This window comes from Metopolophium dirhodum, chromosome 6 (assembly GCF_019925205.1).
Source record: "Metopolophium dirhodum isolate CAU chromosome 6, ASM1992520v1, whole genome shotgun sequence".
NCBI classification, from domain to species: Eukaryota; Metazoa; Arthropoda; class Insecta; order Hemiptera; family Aphididae; genus Metopolophium; species Metopolophium dirhodum.
Window position 1 is genome coordinate 18,826,298 of NC_083565.1, and position 27,602 is coordinate 18,853,899.

The 27,602-nt window shown below is 29.0% G+C and overlaps 4 protein-coding genes across 7 annotated transcripts; 2 read left to right on the plus strand and 2 right to left on the minus strand.

Moving 5' to 3' along the window:
- The first annotated feature begins 14 nt into the window (after nucleotides 1-14).
- On the plus strand, nucleotides 15-24,260 carry LOC132947954 (BLOC-1-related complex subunit 6). The gene is made up of 2 exons (XM_061018223.1): nucleotides 15-358; nucleotides 23,416-24,260. Exon 2 carries the CDS (start codon nucleotides 23,449-23,451, stop codon nucleotides 23,890-23,892), a length of 444 nt encoding a protein of 147 aa, XP_060874206.1. The 5' UTR covers nucleotides 15-358; nucleotides 23,416-23,448; the 3' UTR covers nucleotides 23,893-24,260.
- On the plus strand, nucleotides 352-1,589 carry LOC132947953 (ELMO domain-containing protein 2). The gene has a single exon (XM_061018222.1). The coding sequence runs from the start codon at nucleotides 442-444 to the stop codon at nucleotides 1,393-1,395; it is 954 nt and encodes a 317-aa protein (XP_060874205.1). The 5' UTR covers nucleotides 352-441; the 3' UTR covers nucleotides 1,396-1,589.
- LOC132947951 (peroxidase-like) lies at nucleotides 2,735-14,434 on the minus strand. 2 transcript variants are annotated; one of them, XM_061018217.1, is made up of 12 exons: nucleotides 14,279-14,434; nucleotides 13,811-14,149; nucleotides 8,315-8,420; nucleotides 7,983-8,235; nucleotides 7,678-7,904; nucleotides 6,988-7,143; nucleotides 6,709-6,905; nucleotides 5,745-6,328; nucleotides 4,405-4,558; nucleotides 4,084-4,257; nucleotides 3,815-4,004; nucleotides 2,735-3,750 (listed from the first exon to the last, which is right to left on the minus strand). In XM_061018217.1, exons 3-12 carry the CDS (start codon nucleotides 8,403-8,405, stop codon nucleotides 3,554-3,556), a joined length of 2,223 nt encoding a protein of 740 aa, XP_060874200.1. In that variant the 5' UTR covers nucleotides 8,406-8,420; nucleotides 13,811-14,149; nucleotides 14,279-14,434; the 3' UTR covers nucleotides 2,735-3,553. The 2 variants fall into 2 exon arrangements, with proteins under 2 accessions (XP_060874200.1, XP_060874201.1); XM_061018218.1 differs by lacking the exons at nucleotides 13,811-14,149; nucleotides 14,279-14,434 and adding an exon at nucleotides 9,217-9,242.
- LOC132947952 (uncharacterized) lies at nucleotides 20,796-27,568 on the minus strand. 3 transcript variants are annotated; one of them, XM_061018221.1, is made up of 10 exons: nucleotides 27,284-27,568; nucleotides 24,558-24,646; nucleotides 24,290-24,502; nucleotides 24,103-24,216; nucleotides 23,066-23,260; nucleotides 22,792-23,004; nucleotides 22,500-22,688; nucleotides 22,167-22,424; nucleotides 21,829-22,022; nucleotides 20,796-21,133 (listed from the first exon to the last, which is right to left on the minus strand). In XM_061018221.1, the coding sequence occupies exons 2-9, from the start codon at nucleotides 24,639-24,641 to the stop codon at nucleotides 21,867-21,869; spliced, it is 1,422 nt and encodes a 473-aa protein (XP_060874204.1). In that variant the 5' UTR covers nucleotides 24,642-24,646; nucleotides 27,284-27,568; the 3' UTR covers nucleotides 20,796-21,133; nucleotides 21,829-21,866. The 3 variants fall into 3 exon arrangements, with proteins under 3 accessions (XP_060874204.1, XP_060874202.1, XP_060874203.1); XM_061018219.1 differs by having other exon boundaries at nucleotides 21,850-22,022; nucleotides 27,284-27,567; XM_061018220.1 differs by having other exon boundaries at nucleotides 20,796-22,022; nucleotides 27,284-27,411; nucleotides 27,541-27,555.
- Nucleotides 27,569-27,602: the final 34 nt, after the last annotated feature.

Sequence of the window (27,602 nt, forward strand, 5' to 3'; positions counted from 1 at the left end):
TTCGTTTCATATTTTTATTCTGATAGGACGTAGGTAGGTAGGGTTGTAGACTTGTAGTGTTGTAGGTACCAGCGGCAGCTATTCTACATCATTAATATTATTATAAATAAGTAATAATAATTAACACTGTCTTACTTATACATAATACATTTTAATGACTGTCGTCACTCGTCGTCGTCCGTCTTAACTCTCGAGTTTTCACATTTCGTGTTCAGCCCAGGGCCGGTACCGGAATTCGAACGTTTTACGTTTCTTGTTAATCGTCGTAAACAATTTTCAACCGAGAGGAGACGTCACGTGCACTTAAGACCGGCCTGTCCAGCCTCACTCGACAATCGACATGCACAATCCTCTACTGGTAAGTTACCCAGTCACAAAGCTATTATATAACGAACTCTAAGACAAAACCCGATATTGTACGACTTTTATCCGCCCGTAGTCATGTGGTTATACTTAGTACGGAATTATATCTATTGGTATTTGAGGAAAGTGATCAAATGGTTCTTGCGCCAGACCACTAAGCTCTGCGAACTGCAACGCATATGTTATGCGCAGCCGGCGGGTGCTCGCAGAACTCTGAATGTAGAACGATCTTTGCGCGATTCCAACAGGCCGCAAATACGTGGTCTGCTCACTGTGTTAGACGCTCGTGCATCAGACCGAAGTTTCTACTTGGGACGTTCCATTCAGATACCAAATGCCGTGTCGACAATCACACGCGTAAAGCGTATTGACCAGTGTGAGTATGAACGATTTAACAACGCTCTTGGACAATGTGTGAACAATATATGGTCATATATGCAACTAGTAGAAGAGATTAAGACAAGTGCAGCCATTCAATATGATTGTACCAACGATGTGCATGAAAAATCGTTGTTACTTTTATGGGATGAATTGATGCCAAATGATCGTCTAGAAAATAGGGTAACCAAACAGTGGCAGGACATTGGATTCCAAGGAGATGACCCAAAAACTGATTTTCGTGGTATGGGAACATTAGGGCTGGATAATTTGGTGTATTTTGCATCAAAATATACCCATTTGGCCAGACAAGCATTGTCACATTCAATGCATCCAATCCATGGGTATGCATTTGCAATTGTTGGAATAAATTTAACGAGTATGGCATTAGGACTGGTCGTTGATGGTTCAGCCAAGACTCATTTTTATAATAAACGCAATGCCCCTGAATATGAAGATTTCAACGAGTTCTATTGTTACTTATTTTGGAAGTTTGACAAATTTTGGTTGGACGCAAAACCAAAGGATCTCATGGAGTTTGCAATTCATCGTAAGCAATTTGAAACGACTATTAGACAAACGCTGGAAAATATTGATACTGTTTTTCTAATTGATGTTCCTAATGATAATACAACTGATGTGTTAAATAGGTGAAATTATATTTTGTAAGTCTATTAAGTATACAATTAATTAGACTGCTACTTTAATTATGTGTTATATACCTATAATTTGGCCATTTTTCTAAACATTTTAATGATTTATAAAAACTAAAAATGTATTATTATTGCTGTTTTGACATCATACGTAACAATTAATGTATTAAAATTATTCAAAAATTATGATGTAAATAGTTCGTATTTTATTTAACTCAAAAGTATAAATTTCTTTGACATATTTTAATGTCAACACTTGTCTTAATGTTTTTTTTTCATTAATAAAAGTATTATTTAAATGTTAGATAAATTAAACTTAACTATATTATAGTAGGTGGTAAAAGTTTATATTAAAATAGGTAATTAATTACCTACAGTTTCATATAATTCATTTTTCCAAAAATATTTAAAAAATAAAGTGTTACTACTAAACTGTACATTAATAAATTGAGGTATTAAGTATATTAATTATTGTTGTTTAGATATTTCTTTAATTTTGAATGCAAATATGGTAACAGAGGGAAAATAAAAAGTGGATATTATGTTAATAACTAAACAAATTTCTGTGGATGTTCATTGATCATTACTCATTTTTAAGGCTTGGAAGTTATGGAAGTTAAAATTGTTATAATATGCACCCCAAAGTGTTATATACCTATTCAAAAATTATAACTTATTCATTAATAGTTACATTAGTTTATTATGATCAAATGAAATATGGTGGAAAACTGGTTGGACAAGAATAGTAGTATGTTATAGTGGCACTTAATGAAGTCTGACCATAACAAAAAGTTTTGTTATAGTAGATAAAAGAAATAGAAAAGAAATGTGCTTTTTGCTACTTTGCATAAATCTTTAGAAAATTAAATATATACCTACATTAAACAATTGAGTATAAAATGCACGGACAATCAAAGACATTTTATAACAATACTGAATATACATAAATATATATACTGACTTAGTTCATATTATAATTTATGAAATATGCAAAAAGAATGCATACCCTAATTTTTTGTTTTTAAACTCTTCATTATATAGAACGGATTTCCAGATTGGTCTGCTATAATTGAGATCATACAGAAAAATATGCAACTCTTACAACTTACGAGTCCTAGTCATTATTAATTGAATCATATATACATAGGTTTTTCGGAAACTATCTTGTTATAAGGTCTACCTTGATTTAGTGAATGGACAATCATATTTCTGATTCTTGTTATTGGAGTGATATCCATGTATGATATACATAATATTTACAATGTACATAATTAAATTCCAACATAGTTTTTTTACTGTTTCCAAAAAACAATAAATATATAAGAAATACATGCTATAAGTTGACGGGCCCTCAAAACACTTTTATTTTGCAAATATTCCTAATAACTCATTATAAAAAGGAATATAAGTTAAATAACAAATAATGTTTAAATTCACATTTGTTGTAATAATAGGACTAGTGTGTTCACCACCACATGTAGTCCAGGTCTTAAGAATGTAATCCTATATATCCTATCATTATTAAAATATATAATAACTAATTATAAATACTACATTAAAAATCACTTAATAAATAAAATAAAAATTGTATTATAATTTTACCCTATAATATTTCAATTTAAAACAAGTACATGTTTAATATCTTATATAATTTTAATTCTTACTTATAAAATCACAATTAAAAAGGTAATATTATAATAATAATAATATAATTATTAAAAATAAGTGTTAAGCCGGTATTTTATTATTAATAATTTACAATTTATTAATAAGGTACAGTGATGTAATAGGAAATTTGGATAACAATCCACATAAGATTAATTTTTTCATTGAGTACAATATGAAAAATCAAATAATACCTATACAATAAAATCTTTAAACGTCTAATTATAACTTATTCAAAAATAAATAAAATCTAATTTGCCTAAATTCTCTAAAGGAATTTGTTGTTCAAATTGTATAGTTTATCATTTATAGTTGTTATAATAAAAGCCTATGTGTACACTATACGTAGGCCAATGACGCAAGTGATTTAGATGGTTAGTAATAAAACTAACAATAAGAAAGAATAACAAGTTATCTGTGGTCAGTAGGCTTCAATCACAAGTCAGATAATAGCCATTAACGTCCATGACCTTTTATAGACATTGATATCTAAGTTATTTCCGATTTGGATCGACTGTTTCTAACCAATGTTTGAGGTTGATTTTTGGAATTAATAGGGAATCACAAGGTAGCAAATCATCTACAGCAGATACAGGTTTAAAAAATACTCGTTGCTGCATCTTCGTGACATTATCACTGTTGTCACAAAAGACTCTGGCTAGGGTCACTTTTCTGATTTCTGCCAGTTGATCTGCAATTAACCATATTCAGTTAAATTGGAGTACATTCTTAAAAAATAATTCCGTAATACTAACGTTTTTTGAATACTTTTGGTAGATCATAAAAATATCTATCTGCTGTTCTAGTTCTTATAAACTGTTCTCTAATGATACACCTCATCGTTGGTCCTACCATAGCGTCGTCTTCATGTTTTTCAAACAATGCACCTATTAATAGATCTATATCGTCCCAAGTTTTATATTGTCTCAATAATCTATTAGTTGACTAAACAAAACACACAGGAATAAAGTAATCAGTATACAGTATATTTTTTATAATTTCACATATTTTGTTTACAACTTACTCCTTTAACCATGATCTGGGTCAAATCTTGTACATTTTTTATCTCTTTAAGTCCGCAATATTTTCGAAATTGTGTGTAGCTTGGAATACCGTGATCGCGGCTTCGCTGTATATCCAAGCTGACAATGTCCATGCCAAACATATTATCCGGATGACTGTATAAATAATTTGTAATCTAAAAAATGTAAACATGTACATTGTACAGTAAACATAATATTATAATATAATACGCGCATTATATTGACGTCATCATGAATTATGCAAAAAACAAAGTCGTTGCGTTATGATTATCTTGATTGTCTAAGGTCTTGCAAAAACATACCGTTTGCGTGAATAACATGTCGACTTTTTGTGTATTCTGCATGGACAGTCCTCTGATAAGGTGATCCATGTAGTTCATCTGTAAATCGGAAGGTCGGTTATAGTGTTCCTTTAGCGAAAGACTTTTGTTGGTCACTCGGTTTTCAAAGTATAAACTATAAACAAAAACATGCGTGAAAATCATAAGTAGCTGCAAGCCGCATGTATATACCTAACCTAACCGCACGTATATATTATGCATTGGATGTCGGATAATTCCCTAACGCACAACACTTTATATCCCAATAGATCTAACTTCCCCATTACATTGTAATACAAGAAAAAAGAAAAAAGTAAGATCTAATTTATTGTTTTACTTTTTTCTAAGTAATAACTAATAGGTTTTTTTATTTTAAAAGTTTATATTAGATGAGTGATAAGTGTTAGAGCGTCCTCCCCGAAATTTGAAGTGAACTACTCGTCTAAAAACTGAATGCTTGTAAATAACTTGAGTTATTCGTTCTAATAAAATTATAATTCTGCTTCATATCATGAAATAATAATGAATAAACAACCTTTTAAAAATCAAGTCTATTGAGCGTTCACCTAATATATTAATTTTGCAGCTTGCAAGTACAGACACCTGACACCATCAACCTATCTCAAAGGGACCTGAATGTGATCTATTTTTTGCTCAAAAATATGCCTTACGTGAAAAACTCTCACGCCTTGTAGACGGATCCCATTTCGATAATTTTTTTTGAAAGAGACATACATTTTACATCGGACGCATTAGACTTAAACTTTTAATGTTTAATATCTAAACCTTTGAACACGATTTTTAATATGTTCAATTTTTACAAGCTTTAGTTTTTTATATTATTTTTGTTATAAGCAACAAAATCAAGAATCTAAGACCATGCACCATGTAGAAAATCATTTTATTAAAACAAAAAAAAGTTAATCTCTGCGAGGCGTGAGAGTTTTGAGCATAAAATAATCACGCTTTTCATTTTTGGTCGACGGTGTTGTTGACATGCAGCGCTGTGCGACGTGCGTATTAGCCCAGTATGCCAGATACAACCACACTCACACTAAATATCATCAAAATATTTTACGACTAACACGGATATGGATGGTCGTCGGCGACGAAATTGCATATTGCCTAAATATTGCCCCTTATTATAGACACACGGACAGGGGCATAGGGCTCATTGAATTTTCCAAAAACAAAAATTATGAACAATTACGAGTGTTCACAGCTATTGTCGAAATTATTACACCGAAATAGGCATAACCATAACAATAGTACACCAGAATATAATAGCAATAACGATGATATAACACACACAATACACGAACCTGAGAGTCTCGTTAAACATGGAATTGACGAACGGCAGTATCGCGGTAGCGAAGCTGTTGCTGACGGTCGGGTCGGCGTTCTCGTCGTACGCGTCGCTGTACCCCTTCGGTGACAGTTCCAGTCCGTTCCGCTTGGTGTACTTTTTGCCTAGGAGCGCCGGCAGCCACTCGCCGTACGTGACGTGCTGTATAGACGCCACCACGATTTTCCTGGCCTCCTGGAACGCGCGCTCGTCGTCCCAATGTGGGTTGACGACGGCCAGAAGTCCGGCCACCCGGTTGTGTTCTCTCATCCATAGCGTGTGCATGGCCGTCAAGTGGGGCTGCGCGTTCGCCCGGACGTCACCCGCCGTGTAGCACGTGCCGGCGCCGTCCCCGCCTGACTGGCACGCGTTCGATTCGCTGGTGGCCAGCGGCATGTACTGCGGCCGCAGCGGGTCGCCGTCACTGTCGCTATCGCTATCGCCGTCGCCGCCGGTGTGCGTCAACAGTTGACCTCGCGACTTGCTCCTCAACGACCACGTCTGTTCCGCCGAAGAACCGTATATCATCGATCCGTCCAAATAGTGAGTGGCCTGGTTCAGCTGCGGAACATAAACGTGTTAAATGGGTAGTACTACTTTTCAAATCTGTGATTTTTGGAAAATTCACAATGTGAGCTGTAATAACCATACTACCCCGCGCACACGGTTTTTCTACATTGTTTCGGTTTTTACGAATGTAAAAATAAAACAAAAAATCAACATCGCACAAACAATACTATGTTCACCGGTTAGGTATATCTGTTTTACAAATATTGTGATTTTTTTTTTTACTTTTTCATGTGGTTGATTTTGCGTTTCCTCCCCTCCCTCTCCCGGTCTTCTATCCCCGGAACGGCGCCCTCGCGGATACCTATCATACCTAATTATAAGAAGCTAGTTCATCCACAATGTGGTATTATATAAAATATGATGGCTGTTACCTGTTCTCTGGGTCCAAACGTGCAATCTGTCCGCATCGCTGGCACCGAACGCACGTAGTTCATGCACGTGCGGCGTAGAGGTGAAAAAAATCTATCGTCTTTCGGAATGATGATGGGCGCGCACGACGGGTGTGTGTACCGGGGCGATTGCTTCATTCCGTTCTCGTTACAACAGTCCACCGATTTGTTCGTTTTCACTACGGATTTCACATATACGTACGCATGCATTAATTACGATCAATCGACTAATATAATATACGGTTATGTGTTAAATCCTACGCATGCTGGAAACCGCCGTGTGTGATAGGTCGTGGCCGATGAAAATCGTCCAGTACGCCATCGCTATCGTTTTCACGCTGTCGGGCGAGTTCTCGTCGTTGACAAGACCGGTGCTCAGCTCTCTAGAATTGGGCAGTTCTTTAATCGAGCTCAGACCTGTACACGTATAATATACGATCAATGAAATTATATTAGGTGTATGAGAGATTATATTATTATAAATTATATTATACAAGTACCAAGCAGTAAACATAGGTAGATATCATATTATTATGTTATGTTGTACAGAATTCATAGATGTTAAATTTATTGTCATAGGTATTAGCATCATGTGCTATATTATAGGAGTGCTAGGAATATCTTATTGCAGAGAAACTAATATTTTTGTAGGGCTATTTCGGGAAGTTTCCCGCGGGGCTATCACAACCTTATGTACACGCGTTTATCCGAAGGAAGTAAAGTCAAAATTAGAACTAATGAAAACCTCATTTTATTCACCACACATTTTTTTTTAATGTCTTGTCTACGGGACGGAAAAAGTTCGTACACGGGCTACTATTTGAGGATCCCTTTCTTATTGACTATTGTATATTTAAATAAGAATAAAAATGTATTGGACTGCATGATGTATATTTTACGGGCGATATGCGTTGCAACTTGTTGGTACTAAGTGTAATTTGGAAATATTACCATCTTTGTAGACTGGAAACAGTAAACGTTTATAAGCCGTGTTTGCCTTTCCCCAAAAGGAACGTTTCAAATTGTTACAAGAACCGTCTGCACTACGATACTTCAAGTTCTTTCCGTCGCACGCGGTTTCGTTGAAATACTTTGACAAACACATCTGACCCAAAGAAGTCTGGTCTAGTTTTACTTTTGCTAAGTCTTTGGCACAATGTATTTTACTTATCCCGGAGCTAAAATAATAGTTAAATTTTTCATACAATTTAATTTTTGATTTTTTTTTTTTGGTATATTTGTTTGTTTAATTTTACCCCGAACAATGTTTGTTCATTATGTAGTGTGACGCTTTAATAACAATCTCAGCATTCCGTGATGCCAAATGTCCGTCTATGGAAGGCTGAGAATCGATAAGTTGTCCATGAGACGGACTTCCAATTTTCACATGAACATCAGCATACGATAACGAATCCTCGTGGCGAGAAAGCATATTAATTTGCTGGGTACCATATTGAATTGCATTTTCTAGATCTTCGGTTTTGAGATTTAGGAACTGGTTTGATGAGTCTATCGCCAAAATCATTATGTACAAATTAATCGTTACAATCAATGTATGTATAAAACAAATCAAAATTATAATTTATACCTTCTTTGTGTAATTTGGTTTCTCCTCTATAGCACGATGGTAAGAATACCACTATGCAAATCAACAATTGTATAGATATTGAGGAACTCATTTTGGTAATCAAATACTGTAATAATTTTCAAAATGTATACCTAATTAATAACTATATTTTTAAAAATAATTTTTAAATTGTATAATGACTATAATGACTATGTTAAAATATATTTACACAAATACTCCTTATATATTAACCTTCAAAATATCAGCTGGTATAATTTGTTAAAAGTTAACCATAAAGAAATTAAATAAACAGTTTTAAAAAATAATAATAATTTTTAATATTAGTCTATAGTTAGTTCGTTGATCTCGACCGGTTTTAGCATGCTTTTAGATCCTGAGCGTACCATTATAATTGTTTTCTTGCGTGTCTACCTACGTATCCAATTTTTCGATTAAGAGTGTTCTAAAAGCTTTATTATTAAATTTTATCTATAAATGTATGATCATTTTTATTACTCTTCAAAGCTATAATGCTCCATCACTCCTATTTAAAAAAATCTTGACTAAAATGCAATACTTATGTTTTTAAATATAATTTAAGGTTTATCTAATAAAAGGTATTTAATTTTAACGTGTATTATAATATTGTATACACTATTTGTTTCTAAACTAACAAAGAAGGTACACGCTGTATGTAACGATGACATTCGTTTTTTACAATTCGAGGAATTAATATATGAATAAATTATTATACACATATAATATTCCAGCAAAATAACGATTTGTAGTCCTAAAATTTCGATCTTTGGTTAATTAATATTATTTCATATTATAACATTTAATATTATATTACCATGACAATAATGATCCATTATATTATGAAATGCGTATTGTAGAGCTCATATAAAATATAACATTGTTACCTGTTATAGGATATTGTGATTGTTTCATATAATTTTGATAGTATTCTTCAAATTGGTAATTAGGTAATGTATGAAGGTATTTATTAAAAATTAAAAATATAATTACTGTTGACCACTCAGATATCTATGTAAGATTAAACGTGTTTTCTTATTCCTTCATAAGTTGCATAATAGATTAATATTGACCTAACAATAAACTTATCCTGTACATTCTATAATATCTATCCAAAGTCTAGCATTTTAGCATTTTAGTAGGTACTGATTTGTAAAGAACGTGATTTTTTCTCATACAAATGCGAGTCTAAACTATCAAGTATCACTCTGACCTAATGTCCTAATAACAGTTATAAGCAATGATGACGTGCATAACTTAAGAATAATAGTAAAAAACTAATTTTTACTTACACTTTAAATATAATTATAAAACTGTTCTTTTAATGGGCACTTAAGATATATTTCTAATTTTTGAATTTAAAAAAGAAACTATTGGTAAAAAAATAATTTTTGAGCAATAACGGATGTTCAAAAATGTCACGTGTTATATTTTTTGATTAAAAATTTCTTGTGAGCACGATATTTTTATTTATAAAATTGAATATAGGTACATATTACACTTTCAAAAAAAAAACAGGGTAAGTATTGTTCCGCTTTATCAGTGGTTCCCAATTAGTATGAATCCACGGACCCCTAGCTAAAGCTTAAATTGGTCCGGGGACCCCTCTTTTGTAAATACTTACTTTTAAATTTAAATTAATTAATTATCTACCTTTTTCGCGGTAAATCGAGTTTCAATAGTCCAAAAATATCCGGAATTTCAAACGACTACGAATTTCACTAAAATAAAAATGAAAAACCGATACAGTATTACACTACCGCGGAACCCCTAACATCAACATGAGGGCCCCTGGGGGTCCACGGACCACCAGTTGGGAACCACTGTGCTATATTATTGTAGATTTCGAGTGTACATCGTCATTGAGTAAAACACTGTAATGAATTTGTTAAAATTAATAATTCTTCAATGATGAATAATTTTATACGAAAAACGATTTTGAGCGGCAATGCTTTATCATTTGTCAGCCTAAGACTATTTATTATTTTATTATATTGCTATTATAATAGTAATAAACCAATAATAAGGTATTTAAGCCAATGTCAATTACCGACGTACGCGTACGAATGATGTAAATAGGTTAGAGTTATAATATATAAATTGCATACAATTAGTCTAGATATTTTGAAAATGTCATTGTCTATAGAAATAATAATAACTTACTATAATTGTTTTTTTTTTCATTTAAGATATTAAATGTCCAATTTTAATCAATATTTGAAAATAAAATGTATATAGGTAATACAAATCATGTGCAAGTTTTTCAAATTATTAAGTTTCTATAATAACAACTTATGAGGAACCTTAATATATTTTGAACAACAAAATAATTTACAAATTTCCGAGATATCCATAACATTTGAATTTAATATGCTTAAAAAAAAATGATTTTATGCCTATCCATATAACAAAATTCAATTATTTTTAAAATTTTTAAAAAACTTACGTGGGATCTTAAATTTGATTTTCAAACTTTTTGAATAAAAGCGTAATAAATTGAATCAACATTTTAATAGTAATACTTTTTGAATTATAACAAAATTTGAAACATTGTTTGATGAGAACCTGTGAATATCCAATGTTATCATTGACTCATCAACATTTTAAATTAAAAAAGTCATAAAAAATATTTTGCTGCATCACAAAAAATTTCCATTAAAAAAAAAAATGATGAGGTATTGACTAATTGATCTTAGCCAAATTTTATGAATTTTTAAGTACATAATATTTTGTACATTTTTGTAGTGTTGATGAGATATGAAAAATTTTATTTTTTAATCAAATTGTGGTATGAACTTATAAAATATTTTAATAACAATCAAAAATTATAGAAATAAATCAACAAACAAAACTAAAAAAGTAGAACATTTTAAATTAGCACAAGAGCCAAAAATTGTACCTACATAGTGTCTAATGGTTAGGTTAGGTTAGGCTGAAAAATTTAAGTCTACAAAATATAACAAAATCTATTAGTTATTACATTTGTGTTAGTTTTACCCAATTATTTAAGAAAGTAGGTACTAAAATTTTTTACTTTTGCCCCCAAATTACAAGCTAGATCAAAAATTCTAACAAAAACCACACGCTAAGTTAAAGATTGAATCAATTTAGCTGCTCCAAAATATGGTGGCACACAAAAAAAAATAAAACATCATAGTTAAATCATAAACAAATCATCACCCCATTCAAAATTTGAAATAATATATATTTATAAATTATATTGAATTAAAAATGTCCATGCGTTTTTTTATTGTAGGTACTCGATTTCTATATTACTCTTGATACTAAATACATTAAACAATAATATAATTAATACCAATTTAACTTAAACCGAAGTACCCACAATCGAATTTTATGTTACAATCACTAATCAGTATAATATATTATAATATAATAATGCATTAATGCTATTATTTGTTTTGTTTTAACTTTTAATAATGCCTTCCAAAAATTGTTGAATTATAATTATATTGTATCAACTAAATATCTCATTCATATGATATGAAGTCACAAACATAACAAGTTTAAACTACTCAAAAATAGATCGTCTGTAAATACTGAAATACGCATACAATTTTCCCGAATAAATGAAAACGTGTCTAACTATATACTAAGTGCCTTGTAGTATTCGGATTGATATTTTTATCAGGCCCCTCTAAAAGTTTTAACTTTTGAATGCTCTAAATACAGTGTCCCAGATTTACTCTTACAAAATATGTGTCCTTTCAGCACTAATTGTAATTTATATTAATACAATGTCTCTATAATTCAAACTTAGGGTGCTTACATTAGTATATTTTAACACAATTATTTAATGTATTATATTTATTTAAATAGTTTACAAGGTAATAAAAGTTATAGCCATTTATTAATACAATAAATGGTATAAATCAAAATATCGCGCCACTTAAGAGAACTTTTATGTTTCTCCAGTCATCACCACTAAATGGGATATAAAAATATATCATGATTTTTTAACAAAAATCGATATTCACTTCAATTGTATTATAGGTAGGTACTTTTTATAGTTTTCCTCGAAATATTATTAATAATAATAATTATAATAATTTATTATGATTATTATAGATATTACTTATTAGTTATTAGTTATTATGATGACTATTACTGTAAAATTACAAATACATATAAATATTATAAAAAAAAAACCACTTTAATCATAAATCATGTTATTGAATGATAATTATTGTTAGAGAATACATATTATATGATATAGGTATGTTATGTACTTATAAATAGTCAAATAGGCAACTATTTATTATTCTTTTTAAAAACATTCTAGTTAATAATTATTTAACAATAACTTTTAGCCGTTTAGGTATACATTATTGTAGGTGTTGTAAAAATACATTTTTTACGTATTTTATAACTATAAAATTATGTTAATTTCATTTATTTTCCTTAAAACTAATGTACCTTGGTGTATGAACACAAATATGATTGATAATCGTTAAAATACCAATGTAAAAATCACTGTGTTCATTAATACCTATTTGATTTTGGCTTGTTTATTAGTTATAGCCTTAAATAAATTGTTGCTTTTAGCCAATACCTAACCTTCACCTATTATTGAGCATTAACCATGCAGAGAATGTGATCACAAAGACAAAGATAAATTAATCTTTAAACGTATATTATAGTTTTGTGTAGAATATCGTACACAACAAAGGTAACTATGTTATTGTTACAATATATATATTGATATAATAAAAGGTCCATAAGTGTTGAAGACAAAAACTAATGCTAATTATTTATATGCGTAGTAGACGTAGCACGCATAAAAATATTTATATAAACTACTTGTTTTGATGTATTATGTAAATTAATATACAGAAATAATTATTTTATAAGACGACGTTTCTTATATATGTAACTGAACTCTGAAGGCTATAAAATAAAATAAACACGCATTATATATTGTTTTTGTTAGGTACCAACTTGGTTTTCGAGACAAGGATTAATATAAACAACAAATTAAGACGTTAAAAAAATAAAAATACTTTCTTGAGATTTAATGTTTTTAAAAACGTTTTAATGTATTTATATTATATATTACGTACACGATTGAATAGTGTGTTCAGGTTTTAAACATTTATTTCGATGTACCTACGCCTATAAAGACTATAATGCTGTTTGTGTATACAGACGTCGTCCAAAACGATTTTGTGAAATCGCCAGTACGTTTTCGGTAGCGTGGCTGGTAAGCACTTTGCACTTAATAATAATAACAATAATAACGTTTTAAATAAAATCGTGGAGTTAAATTAATCGTACGCGCAGCAAAAATAACGAAAAAACAAACGAAGTGCGCGGGCGCGGTACCAAAATCTCAACGTTAAAAAACGAAACGGTATTGGCTATCAAGCTATATAATAATAGACTATTGTACTACTTAACTATTTAAGTACTACAAGGGTAAATACTAAATATATATATATATACGTGTGTATAAACGGTACTCACTTAAAATTGACAAGTCGACCAATGGTGCTGGTGCACGTTAACGAACGCAAAAGAAACCATCGATACACCGATAATATACTGCTGTGGCCGCCACGGTATCAACTATTGTAGCAGGTCGTATTGCCCGGATAGCACTGAATGAAAATGCGTCTCGTCTTGAGCAAAACGCGGCAGCGTCTCCCTTCCCATGCGTAAAAAAAGATTCACCTTTGGCTTTGACAAAACTGCAGCGAGTGGACAGCCGCGGCGTCGGCGGCGGGCTCTCTATAATATATTATTATTATATATCGCGCAGCGGAGCACGAAACGGGATTTCGAACAAAGCGAGGGAAATTTTACCTGAAAGTTGACGAACGTCATTAATGAAAATAATAATAATATAATACTTGTGCGACGCGCGTTGAATTAATCGTCAATATAATAATATTATAAATTATAATATATATATACAATAATCTAGGTACATACGTAATAATAATATGCTATCTTCGATATACGAATTCTTTTTTTCTCGATTTCGACGCGCAGTATTCGCGTCAACGTAGGTACATATATTATGTACACGCACACACAAACACACTCATACACGCCTTACACACACATACACACCGCAATTTATAGGTACCGGAATAAATTTCTTCTGCTCGCCGCGCAACTTGAACGTGTACGCGCCGCGGCGATTGAAATTATTATCGTCAAACCGGTTTTGATGTGCAACACTTCGATTTGAGCGTAAAAAAAAACGTGCTAAAATATTTCATTGTACTATTATGTGCAGATCTCGATAAATGATTACCGCCGACATTACAATAATAAATTCGCGTCCAATATATTATATTGTAAATAAAAATATATATAATATTATGTAGCCATGTAGGTACATCAAATTGCGCCTGAAACCCGTATATGCGGGCGTTTTTCACGCATGTTTATGCCCGTGTACTCGAGAATCGCGAATATTGCGAATTGGCCGAGCATACCTATATACGTGTATCGGTGATTGTGCGGACAATAAAATACCTAGTAATTGCGCAATGAATAACAATAACAATATTATGACACCGTGTAATCGCAAACAGCAGAGCTGCAGAAGAGGATGAAATATATTGAAAGTCTAATCAAATTTAACACATTTCGATGCTTTTCGATTATGTTTAAATGCACGCGTGTCAAACGCTTTGTGTATGCAGAAAAACGGTAATATCCGCACGCGCACGGTTTAGAAAAAGAGAGAGTTACATATTTCAGCGAGTTTTGAACTGCCGTTTTTCGCGTTTCGTTTCGATTTTTATTCATTTGAATACAATAAATACACAATACCGTGTAATATATAGACATGCAAACATACGGTAGATATGTATAAATATATAATAGTATAATATTGATAACATATTAATTATTATTATATTATATTATAAAGGCAATAAGAGACAATTGATAATATAATATAATCGCAATATATATTTCAATTGTTTGCCTACTGGCCATTATAATATTATACATTACATACTATATTATACAGACATGCGGTATTATATTAATCGAATAATGCGCGATTACGTTTAAGTACCTGTTAAAAAAAAATTATCCGACCAATCGTTCAGCCCAAATTACTATTATAGGTACGTACGATAGGTTAAGTGATATGTGTTATTATAGACTATAATAGTTAATTACAACCTCAAACAAGTAATGTACTATAATATAATATTATGTATACTACTATAAATACTATTGTATAGCTACGTGACTACGTGCATCGTGCTTGAACTATATATATATACACACCACACCACTATGTATAATGTATGTGATTCTATACATTTTGTGCTATGTTTCCTTATTATTTATTTTTTCCATTTTTAAAAATGACTGCATTGATTTATACCTATACATTAGTAAAAAAATTAAACACGCCACGTCAATTTTATTTTATGATAGGAGGTACTTGTAAAAACGAAATAAATAAACTAACTGTACAACACTATACAACGTCAATTGATTTTGGTATAACTGTTTCAAGTCGTCGGCCAAATGATGTATAGTAACAAATAGATATACATATAAATGTTTAATACACTATAATATAATGTATGTATTTGTTTATTAATTTATTATAATGCGTCTACGCGGACTTGCTAATTTTTCGGATTTAATTTGTACTCTTTGACCGTCATCCGCAAATGCGCCCTACTTAATCTGTGCAAGTTAAAAATACATCTCAACCGGTATTTTGACATGCACGTTCCACACGCGACTATGTGAACAAGGCGAACAAGCCAAACAGAACATAATAATATTATGCTTATCTATGCATAAGCTTATAATCCCGCCGCGTGTTAACAAACAATAATTACCGAAGTAACATTTACCTATGATCCATATCCCATAATATTATTATTTAATACTTACCAATCATAATAAACACATTTATAATATTTAATGACTAACTAAATGTTGACGTGTTCCTCGAATAAATTTGCAGATTGATCTCACATTTACACGAATACACTTGATGTAATTATTTATATATTTGTAGAAGTACAGATTATTTCAGTGGAATATAATATAATATTACACTTAGGCACTTCGCTCGTGAATCATGATATTTAATTTCTTCGTTGGGAAATATCATTATTTTTTATTAGTTTCTTCGAATGCATCTAGTAAATATTTAAGTAATATACTGAAATATATAAGTTAATTATGCTTACCAATACAATATTGATCGCAAATACTACATGTCTGCAATTTTACATACATACCTATATAAATTATTTCTAACTTATTAGTTTATTCATTTATTGTTTATAAGTTTATAACATATTCGCTATTAGTATATAACATAATTTTATTTATTAAAATTAAAATTTGGAATTTTAGTAAAAATAAATAATATATCGAAAATGGATAGCTAGGTACATTTCCAACGTATTATATAGGTAACTACCTAGTTTAAAGTATTAAAAGTTAAAGGTACACTTTCTGTTATTTTTTATAAATAGAAAACTTTTTCAGTTTATAATAATTATTGATTATGATTTATGGTTATCTTTTAAAGTTTTACTAAATCATCACAATTCATCAGCGGTTTTAAAAGAAAGTCAGAGAATTTCATTTGGCACTTATTAATAATACATTTTAATCATTGTTTTAAGTAGATACCAATTGATATCTCGTGAATACAAAACTAATAAATGTATTTTACCGAACTTCGTCCTAATATTGGTACGTTTTGTATTGTGTTTATTACAAGACTCATCCAAAAATGCAAAATGTAAACCTAATGCCTAATAGTAAAATTGACTTCATAATATACGGTATTACGGTATACCTAAAAAATTCAGTTTTGTTTCTATTACTTAATTATATTTATTAATTAGTAACAGTATAGCATATACCTAATTGTTTAAGAATAAGTTTCTACGATTTTTGATAAATTATGAAAGGCTTAAGCTATAATATTACGTACCAGGTATTAATAGGTATGCTTTATGCATTATCCATAGCAGTAACGTATCCATATGAAAACCGCTTTTGCAAAAACAACGTATCATAATAAAAATTCCAAGGAAACAAATCTAATATTCTACGCGGCCATGTCTAGTTTTACCTAATATTTTAAATTTAAGGTTAATATACCATTCGTTTATAAATTATTAATTTCAAATGTATATAATAGAATGGTATATATTATATAGCCATATATTATAGGTAGGTATATCAATACCTATTATACTATGAATTCGTTAATTTCTTCCCATTATTAATATAAAAATTTCTTGAAATATTATGCAGTTTTAATTCAAATGTATTCAATTGAATGTAATCATTAATAATATTAACTACTATAAATTGTTGATATTATGTATAATATATTGTTTGTAGTTTCCATAATATATTAATATAGAAGACCTATATAATATTATAGGGAATATATATATAACTATACAAGAAATGTTACGATGGATTAACACTATATAATTAAATTGTATACAACCTTTACATATTGGTGTCTCGGTCTAATTTTATTTTGGTAACACATGATATTTTATGATTTTAATTTTCATGGTAACTATGAATTTGATCATTTTTTTTATTTGACCGTGTCAGAGGTTGGATATTATTCAAGGACAATACCTTCGAATTGGTTACAGATTTTTGATGTACCATTGTTATTTGTTGTTATTTCGAGCAGTTGCGATTTATAAGATCGTAGTACCTACAATAAATTCAATTTAAACCTGTTTCACACCGTGTTCACCAGGAAACCAGTTTTTTCTTGTTTTATCTTAAATTAATTATCACAAAGAATTTATATTCTCATAAATTTGATGTCTAATTTAGCGAACGAAACCATTAAAATAGCAATAGTCTATGCCCTATAGGCTATAGGTTAGATAATAATACCTATAAAATCATGTAAAATCATAATTTTTAATTTTTATACATTCAAACAAGATTATACATTTATAAATCAATGTTAAAAAATATTTACTTAAAATCCATCTGTTCTTCTAAGATCACTTTTTCCTGTTATAATAATAAGGCTCATAGCCAACAGTTATTTTTGAAAGAAACATAACTATTAACTCGTAAACAAAATACAAATATTAAAAATATTATTACGTCTATATAATGTATTGTGCCAAGCTAATGTTGGAAAAATTACTATTAGTGGAAACTCATCGTGACAATTGCCAAAACAGACAAATAAAAAGTTTAAAAATTATATTTTTCATAATATAACCAATTTTTTACTACAATGTACTCGTAAGTCGTAACAGTAATTATTGTGTAACTTGTATTAAGGGGATTCCATACCGTGATTTTCTGTTTGTGTCTAACACACGCGAAACATAGGATTTTTGACGGATCCTTTGCCAAACATATCAATTGATCTAATGAAGTGATGAGAATTCTGAAAACAGATTTGAATTCGTCGTCAAGTCTACTTGAAATCAACTTTCCCACAATTTTGATTTTAGTTTCTCCAAAAATTGAAATACAAATTGTTTAAATATGCTTTTTTAATATGACGTTTTCTAGAATTTGGGGGAAAATATAAAAAATTTGGGAAAGTTGATTTCAAGTAGACTTGACGACGAATTCAAATCTGTTTTCAGAATTCTTATCGCTTCAATCGATCAATTGGAATGTTTGGCAAAAAACACGTCTAAAATACTATGTCGCGCGTCTGTTAGACAAAAACAGAAAATCCTTAAGAGGATGTCAAATTACCATTTGTTTTCTCTCTCTGACCCACGCGTAACATGGCAAATTTACGTTTAGCAGAATTAACCCTGTGTTGACTTTTTACAATATTTGAATTTGTAAGTGTATAATTTATAACCATTTTTAAATTGTAATAATTTTAAATTTACAATCTCATAATTTACATAAAAATTTAAAAATTCAAAAAATAGGCAATAGACAATATGTAGGGACACAGATAATGTTCTTAATTTTAAGTTTGATAATAGGCGAATTCACTATTAAAAGTAATAACACATGTCGCATACACACGGTTGGTTCTGTTAAACGTAAATTTGCTATGATTTGCATGGCCCAGAGTGAAAACAATAAACTGATGTACCTACTTATAAGTATATTATTGGTTTTACAAATTTACAATATTTTATTTTCTGTCACGAGACATTTTGTGTAAAAAGTTTCTTCAACTTCTATTTGATACACGTGTTAAATTGAGGATCATCAATAGGTAAACCCCAGCATTTTTTTCAAATTATGTTAAAATCATGAAAATTTGTAAATTAATAAATATTTTATAGTTCAAAACCATTTTCTATTTTAATAGTAAGTATACTAAGCTCATCATAAGATGTTTTAACAGATAATTAAAATATAATATAAAAAATACTTGCCACAATTTCTTTTTCTCACAAGTGTATGTTCAAATTTTGTCAATTAGAGGACGTTACACAGACGTTTGTTGTCTCCATCTTACAGAAGCAATACATGGCAAAATTTACAATTTTAAATACTCATATCATAACTCACTTTAAAATTAAAATATAAACAGTCCATGAAATTGCCTAGATAATAATCTTATCTTATGTGTAAGAGGTAAATTCACTCAAATTTTTAAGCTAATGGAGCAAAACGTGTTCTGCTGAGCGTACAATTTGTTATGTTATGCACTTACAAGACAGAGACAACAAATGTCGTTTAACACCCTCTTAAAGGATATTAAAATGATAATCAAAGATCAGATTTTCACTCAAACACTTGTTACAACTTATTTTGTTATCATTCAAAAACAAATACTCATAGAAACATTAAATTTCCCATTATTATTTACACAATAATTTTCTAAACGCAATAAAGTATGTTTAAACATTTAAAGTAACATTAAGTTATTCAAACCATAAACACATTTTCCCATTCTATGGTCATCGGTACTGACTTATAATATTATGTGTTTTTTGACAAAAATTAGTTCAACCTACCAAATTCATAAAATACTATTTAAGTAATTATACATATATATTATCTTTGGAAGTATCGTATAAGCCGATCACTAACAGTATACACACGACAAAATAATATTAAAATATAACACTTAATTACTGTTTTGCCCAACAGTGTCAGTGACTGCATCAATCGATCACCCCTGAAGGATCCACCACATCCTATAATTTATCTCATGTTTGCTTAACCTAATTAATAGTTTTATTATTAACAATGTTTATGTTTATATATTATACATGATACCAACAGAAGTTAGTAATAGAAACTGATCCACCAGTCTCATGCGCTCAGAATGATTTTTTGTATACAACAGTTTATACTAATTTATATCACCAAATTAAAATTTTAACATCCATAACAGTGACCAACTCAAAGATGAAGTACAGTGCAAAAGAAGTATCTAGTTATTGTAACCAACAGGTTCATAAAAAAACATAACAAAAGATACATAATATGTATATATTATATAACATAATAAAAAAAACAATATGAATCCAACTTCAAAATTAGTTATTTAATTATAAAAGAATTGTTTTTTAAAGCAATTAATACATCATATATTTTAAACTTTGAATACAATTTATTACAAACGTCAAACAATATATTAATTTATGTTAAATTACAGCAAAAAAAAAAAAAATCAATTGGTATTTATTTATGGAATTACAATTTTGGAATATAGGAAAAAAAACCAATATGAAAAATAACATATTAATTATTATGGATTATATATTATTGATTATGAAAAAATTAAAAAAAAAACTCCAAAAGTAAATCTGAACTCCAGTATCATTACAAATAAAATTATAAAATTATGGTTACGAGGAACATCTAAAAGGAACAAATAATATATTAGAACATTTTAAATATTGACGAATACACATATTATCATACAAAGTAATCTGTATCTATTATTCATACACTTTCAGAATAACTTATTTCACTATGTATCTTTTATCCACCCCTCCATGACTATGGATTTTTTAAGCCTATTGACTTCTGATCAGTATAGAAAAGAACTGTACAATTTATTAAATTTTACTTTTTAAATATTTTATAAAAATTCATTTTTTCAATATTTTTTTTTTTTATATTTAAGTTTAATGAGAAGAAGATATGAGATCAGTAAAAAATTACAAAAATTTAAGTATAGGTTAATTTTCTTCTAATGTAATATTTGAATGATATGTTTTATAAATTCATAAGAAATTTGATGTTTAAGACTACTGATAAACAAACATTGTCTTCAGTATTGACCTAATAGCAAACTAAATTATATGACAAAAATTTAAAATTAATACATTTAGTATCAAAATAATTCTCATAATATGGTAATATTGCAGAACATTAATCTCCAATTAAAGAAATATTTCAATTGAATTGTATAAAATACCAATCTTTGGATTTATAACTAATTTTATACAATTTATTATATGTTTTTCAAGTTCAGTTATTTTAATGTACAATAAACAAAGAAAATATTTAGTTAGTAAATAAGAATGAACCCACCCCAAAAGAATTTTTACCTCCTTAAGTAAAATTATTACTTTTATCTGTGTCCAATTTATTGTTTAATATTCAATCCGTTTGTTTTTTCATTGGTACAGTTTTCAGGTGATTGAGTAAACAATGTAAATTCTGTTTTTTCTTTTTTCCAATCTTCGAAGGTCAATATTTTTTCTTTGACTTCGTTACTTAATGTAGGGGTTACATTTGATTCCTAAATTGTTTTAATTTTTAGTTATATTTATGATATAAATGTATAATTTTACTTTTAAATATAAATAAATTTGTATAATACACAAACATTATATTATATAAATAATAATTAACAAAAAAAAAAAAACTAATTAATTTTGCTTACCAGAGTTGTAGAAAATTCAGTACCAGAAAATGTGTTGTTTGTCCAGTTACAAACATTTTCATTCATCTCCATTTTTTCAATTTTGTTATTATAATTGACAGTATTGGCCAAATACAAATTTATATCGTTCAAAGTATTAGTAATATATGATGGAGGAGAGAAATATGTAGTTCCTGAACTATCCATATAACCTATATTTATTTTACTTTCAGATGAAGTTGAATCTGACTTATCTTGTTCATTTGCCTGGGAGTTTACCTAAAATAATTGTATTTTTTATTAGTTTTTATATTTGTTTATTTTTTATAAATAAATAATTCTTATAGTTAATACTTTGAGAAAAAGATCAAAAAAATCCTTTATTTTATCGACAAGATGTTGAATAGTTTCCTCTTGTTGACCAATAATAGCTTTCATATAAACTTCTTTGGACAAATTTAATGACTTATTAATGGACAATGGGCATTCATCTGGCAGAGGAGAGATTTGGTTTTTTTCTGGGTATTCTCTAACAACTGAAAACTAAACCATAAAAATTAGATTTATTTATATTTAATTTTATAATGAAAAATGTTTTATATTTAATCATAATAACTGTTCTGTATAAAATAAAATTGATATTTACCTCTTGATCATGAGCCCAAAATGTTATCCTGCCGTCATTAACTAAGCCATCAACTAAATCATCAATGAATTTTTGAATATTTTGTTTTTGTTGTGAAATGGCTGTACTTAATTTGAATTGTTTATTAACTACTTCTAATGTATCAACCAAATCTTTTTCAAATGTCAGTAAACGTTGTTCCATCACTTCATTATTTGTTGTTAAATCTTGAATCTAATTGAATAAATTTGGTTTAATTGTTTTTCTTGATATAATTAATATTTAATATTTATACTTTTGCAAGGTATGCACTTTCAAGCGCTGAAAAGTTGGTTGATGCATTACATTTATGACATTTATTTGTTGACCATTGTTTAGGTTTTAATTTTTCACTTTTTACCACACTATTTTGTGATTGAGGTCGGTTTTTATAAAATGCACGTGGTGTTGGCGATTGTCTACGTAGTGGTTTGTTGCGGCTAGAGGCTGACTAATGTAATAATTATACAAAATAATTACATAGTATTTTAACAATAATATTTTTGATGTACATTATTAGGTTAGATATATATAATAAACATAATGTGTTTATGTAAATTTAATTACCTTATATTATTATGATTTATTTTTATTTATACATTTCAGATGATACATTGAAACGTGAAAGAATCTAAGAAAATGGACTTTTTAAACAATCTTGAAGGAATAGTAACTAAGAATGGGGACATGGTAACATTTATAGCTGAAGATTTGGAAAGCAAACTTAAACAGACCAGCCCAACAATACCCACCAGACCTTTAGGAAGATTTGTTTTAGACGCCAATTTACTAAATGACCTCGAGTTTGAAGCCAGAAATATTGCTGCATCTGTAGATACATTATCTGAATCTCTCTCAGGAGTTTTACATAGCATGTCCGCATTAACTGTTGACTGTTTGGAAATATACAGGGATGTGGTTTGTAAGACATGTGATTCAATTGATGCTAATATTAAATCAATGTATCAATTAATGGCTAAATGCGAAGAAGTATCAAAAGAAATGGAACCTATCTATAAATTGGCTCAACAAGTTAAAGATATAAAGCACATTTTAGATTTATTTGAAAATGCAGTAAATTGATATTGTATTTGTAATAAAATATACATTAAACAATTGCTCTGAATTTTTATTTAATATGTACAATTTTAATTACATATTGTCACAGTCATAACACATATTAAAACTCTAATTATCCAGGTATGATGTATATATATTATAATATATAATTACACTAACTTACTTATGGTTATAAACTATTTTATTTTTATGTTAAGATGGTTAAATACTTACAGATAATTGACTTTGCTTAGAATTGTCTTTAGTTTCATTTTGTATTGATGAAGGAATACAGTTGCAAGTTCCAGATTGATGTAGAAATATAAAGTATTCACTTCTACCTAATATCTATTAATACTTAATGTTAATTAAATACATACCGAATGCATTAATATTGTTATCATTTATCATTATATCTTACCTCTAAATGTTGGCTAATATACATTAATTGATAATGTTTCTCACACTCAACGACATCTTGGAAACACTTTTTCTCCATAATAACTGATTTAATTGCTAAATTTGCTACATCGCAATCACTATCAATAGTTTTAAAAGCAACTTGTTCATCTACTCCAGACCATCCTTTAGGTATTAATGCTATCCAATCTTTAGGGGATACATTTATAAGAGCCTAAAATAATAGTTGAAAATGTATAACTTTTCAATAACCTTTAACCAAAACTTACTTCTTGTTCCACATTATAGTCAACAACTAAATCATTGTCTATGAAGTAACTTTGGTGTACAAAAATCTTGACTATTTGTTCCATATTGTCTATAATTAAAATAACAATAATTACAAAAAATATAGGTAATCAGTTTAAAGTTAGTAAATAGGGGGGGGGGGACTGGGGAAGGGACTAAGCCCCATAAAAAAAATAAAAAACATTTTTCACAAATAATGTTAAACCTCCTTTAATGAAAATATTTCATATTTGCTCAACTGTCAGTAATAAATAGTAATAATTAGTTTGAGTAAGATTCATTTTTATATCATTAACAAATACCTCTAGAGACATAGACGCAAGTGTTTGAGATTTGGGGGTCTGATGATTTTGATGTAGAGATGAGATTGTTTTCATATACCTATTCCAATGGGGTATAAAAATTCGGGGTTTTTTTTTTTGGGAGGGGTGGTAAGGTAATCCTCCCATATTTTATAACTAAAATTAAAAATTATACGTAGAAATAATTATTTTACTTAGGTGCTTCTATGAAAAATTGAATAAGGTATAAAGAAGGGTATTAAGTGTTGAAATAATTCAATAAAATAAAATTAGGATAGTAAGTTGACACAATTTTTAACAATAAAATATTTATTTTGGTCAGACACATTGGTTCCTAAATTTCAACTAAAAAAGGACCAGTGTGTTAAAAATTACCACTATTAATATTACAATTTACATTTTTCATATCAGTGATATTACACTTTGTATATTTACATACTCCACATAAAAATTAATATGAAATTGTTAAGACTTAAGAGAATGTCAGCGCACTATTTGTTTTCTCTCTCTGACCCACGCGCAACATAGACAAAACGCATTTGCGCAGAATACTTTTTTCTATGTTTTTAAGTAATCTTAGAGTAAAATCACCCATTACAAAAAAAGATAGCGAATAGCATTTTTTATCTAAATATTATTTCAAAACAATTTAAACATCATTTAAATTTACAAAAATTTTTTGTTTATTTTGAAAGTCTACAGACTTGATAGAAACTTAACATTTAACCCAATCATAATGATTAATAATAATATAATGTATTATTTAAGAGGATGTCAGCGCACTATTTGTTTTCTCTCTCTAGCCCACGCGCTGCATAGACAAAATGCATTTTCGCAGAATCGTTTTTTCTGTGTTTTCAAGTAATTTTAGAGTAAAATCTTAGAGTAAAAAGATAGAGAATCATATTTTAGAGGGAATGACATATCAGTTTTATATTTTATTGTTATTTGACTTTGTATTCGACTTTAAGAATAAACAAAAAAATGTTGTAAATTTAAATTATGTTTAAATCGTTTTGAAACATTTCGAGAAATCGATATGTCATACCCTCAAAAATATTATCCTCTATCTTTTTTGTAATGAGTGATTTTACTCTAAGATTACTTACACAGAAAAAACGATTCTGCGGAAATGCATTTTGTCTAGGTATGTTGCGCGTGGGCTAGAGAGAGAAAACAAATAGTGCGCTGACATCCTCTTAAATAATACATTATATTATTATTAAACATTATGATTGGACCTAATACATTACATTTTATACTAAGTAGTGTTTAACTTCTTTTTTTTGTTGAGTATAACATTTTATATTTTATCAACTGTTGAATTATATAGATATATAATTTTACTATGAGGTATATACATTGCTAATAGCTAATTATATAATTTACATATTTTATATCATATACATAATACATATTAGCTATTATTGATATGATTAAATTTGTAATACAATTATGTTTAGAAACTTAACACATTTAACTTATATATTTGTATAATTGGTTTTGACAAATAAAGACATAACACTCTGTAATAAAATACAGTGTTCAAATTTGGTAGTCACAACAATTAAATGGCGAATAGTGACAACCGAAAAGTATCCACATTTTGATGAAATTGGGGACATAGTCACATAGATGTGAGCAATGTACTAAATAAAATATTATTTTTAGAACAAAATGAACAAGAAGTTATAGCTAATATATAGGTAACTAAGACAATATAGGTAGTAAGCACTTAATTATTTAAAATGAAAAACCGTCAAAAGATTCTTAAAACAATAATCAACTATACCTACCTACAGGCTATGACATATCATTTCTAAGTTATTTTATTGTACACACTTACTAATATATTTAAGAATCAAAATATAATGAGTTTGTTTAATTGTTATGCCTGTGGCATAATGAATAACTACTAGTAATTACTAATCATATTAACTATTAAGAACAGGAAAAAAAAGTATATATATTTTTTGCCAATTAATCAATTGGAAGAAGAATACCAAGAATTCGAATATGTACCTACCTAAGTAATAAATTATAGTATCCGTAAATGCAGTTGAAGCAGACTTTTATGTAGAATAACTAAAAATCTATGCATTATGCATTTATGCAATAGGTACCTATATTTAATAATTACCAAGACACTACAGTCCAGTGACGTATCTACGGGGAGAAGGGTGATATGGGGGTCATATCCCCCCCGGAGACCAAATTTTTTACACAATACAACTTGTACATAACAATATGAATATAATATGTGTATACTGAATGCATATTAAAAATTATATATCCCCCCCAACCCTTGAAAAAATCCTAGATACGCTTTTACTACAGTCTATTATAATATGATAATATAGCCTACCTATTCGTTTTTATAAATATTTATATTGTGGTGTACTTACTGAGAATAAGTGAATGACAAATAAACCGCCAGCAAGCACGACAAATGAAAAAATAGCAAAATGCAAAAATACTGAATGAAAGAATTTCTGAGGGCTAAGTAAATCAGTAAATGTGTCACCGTCGACAGCTAGAAACATAGAACAAACATATTTTGATACTATCGATTATCTGGTTATCCGATTATCGTAATATTCTATTTAGCCGTATACAGTTACTATACAGACCATAGGGACATAATTTCGTGAATACTAGATACCTAGAATCGAAATTCTATAATATTCTGATTTCTGCATTTCTGCGTAATTTTCATAATTCTAT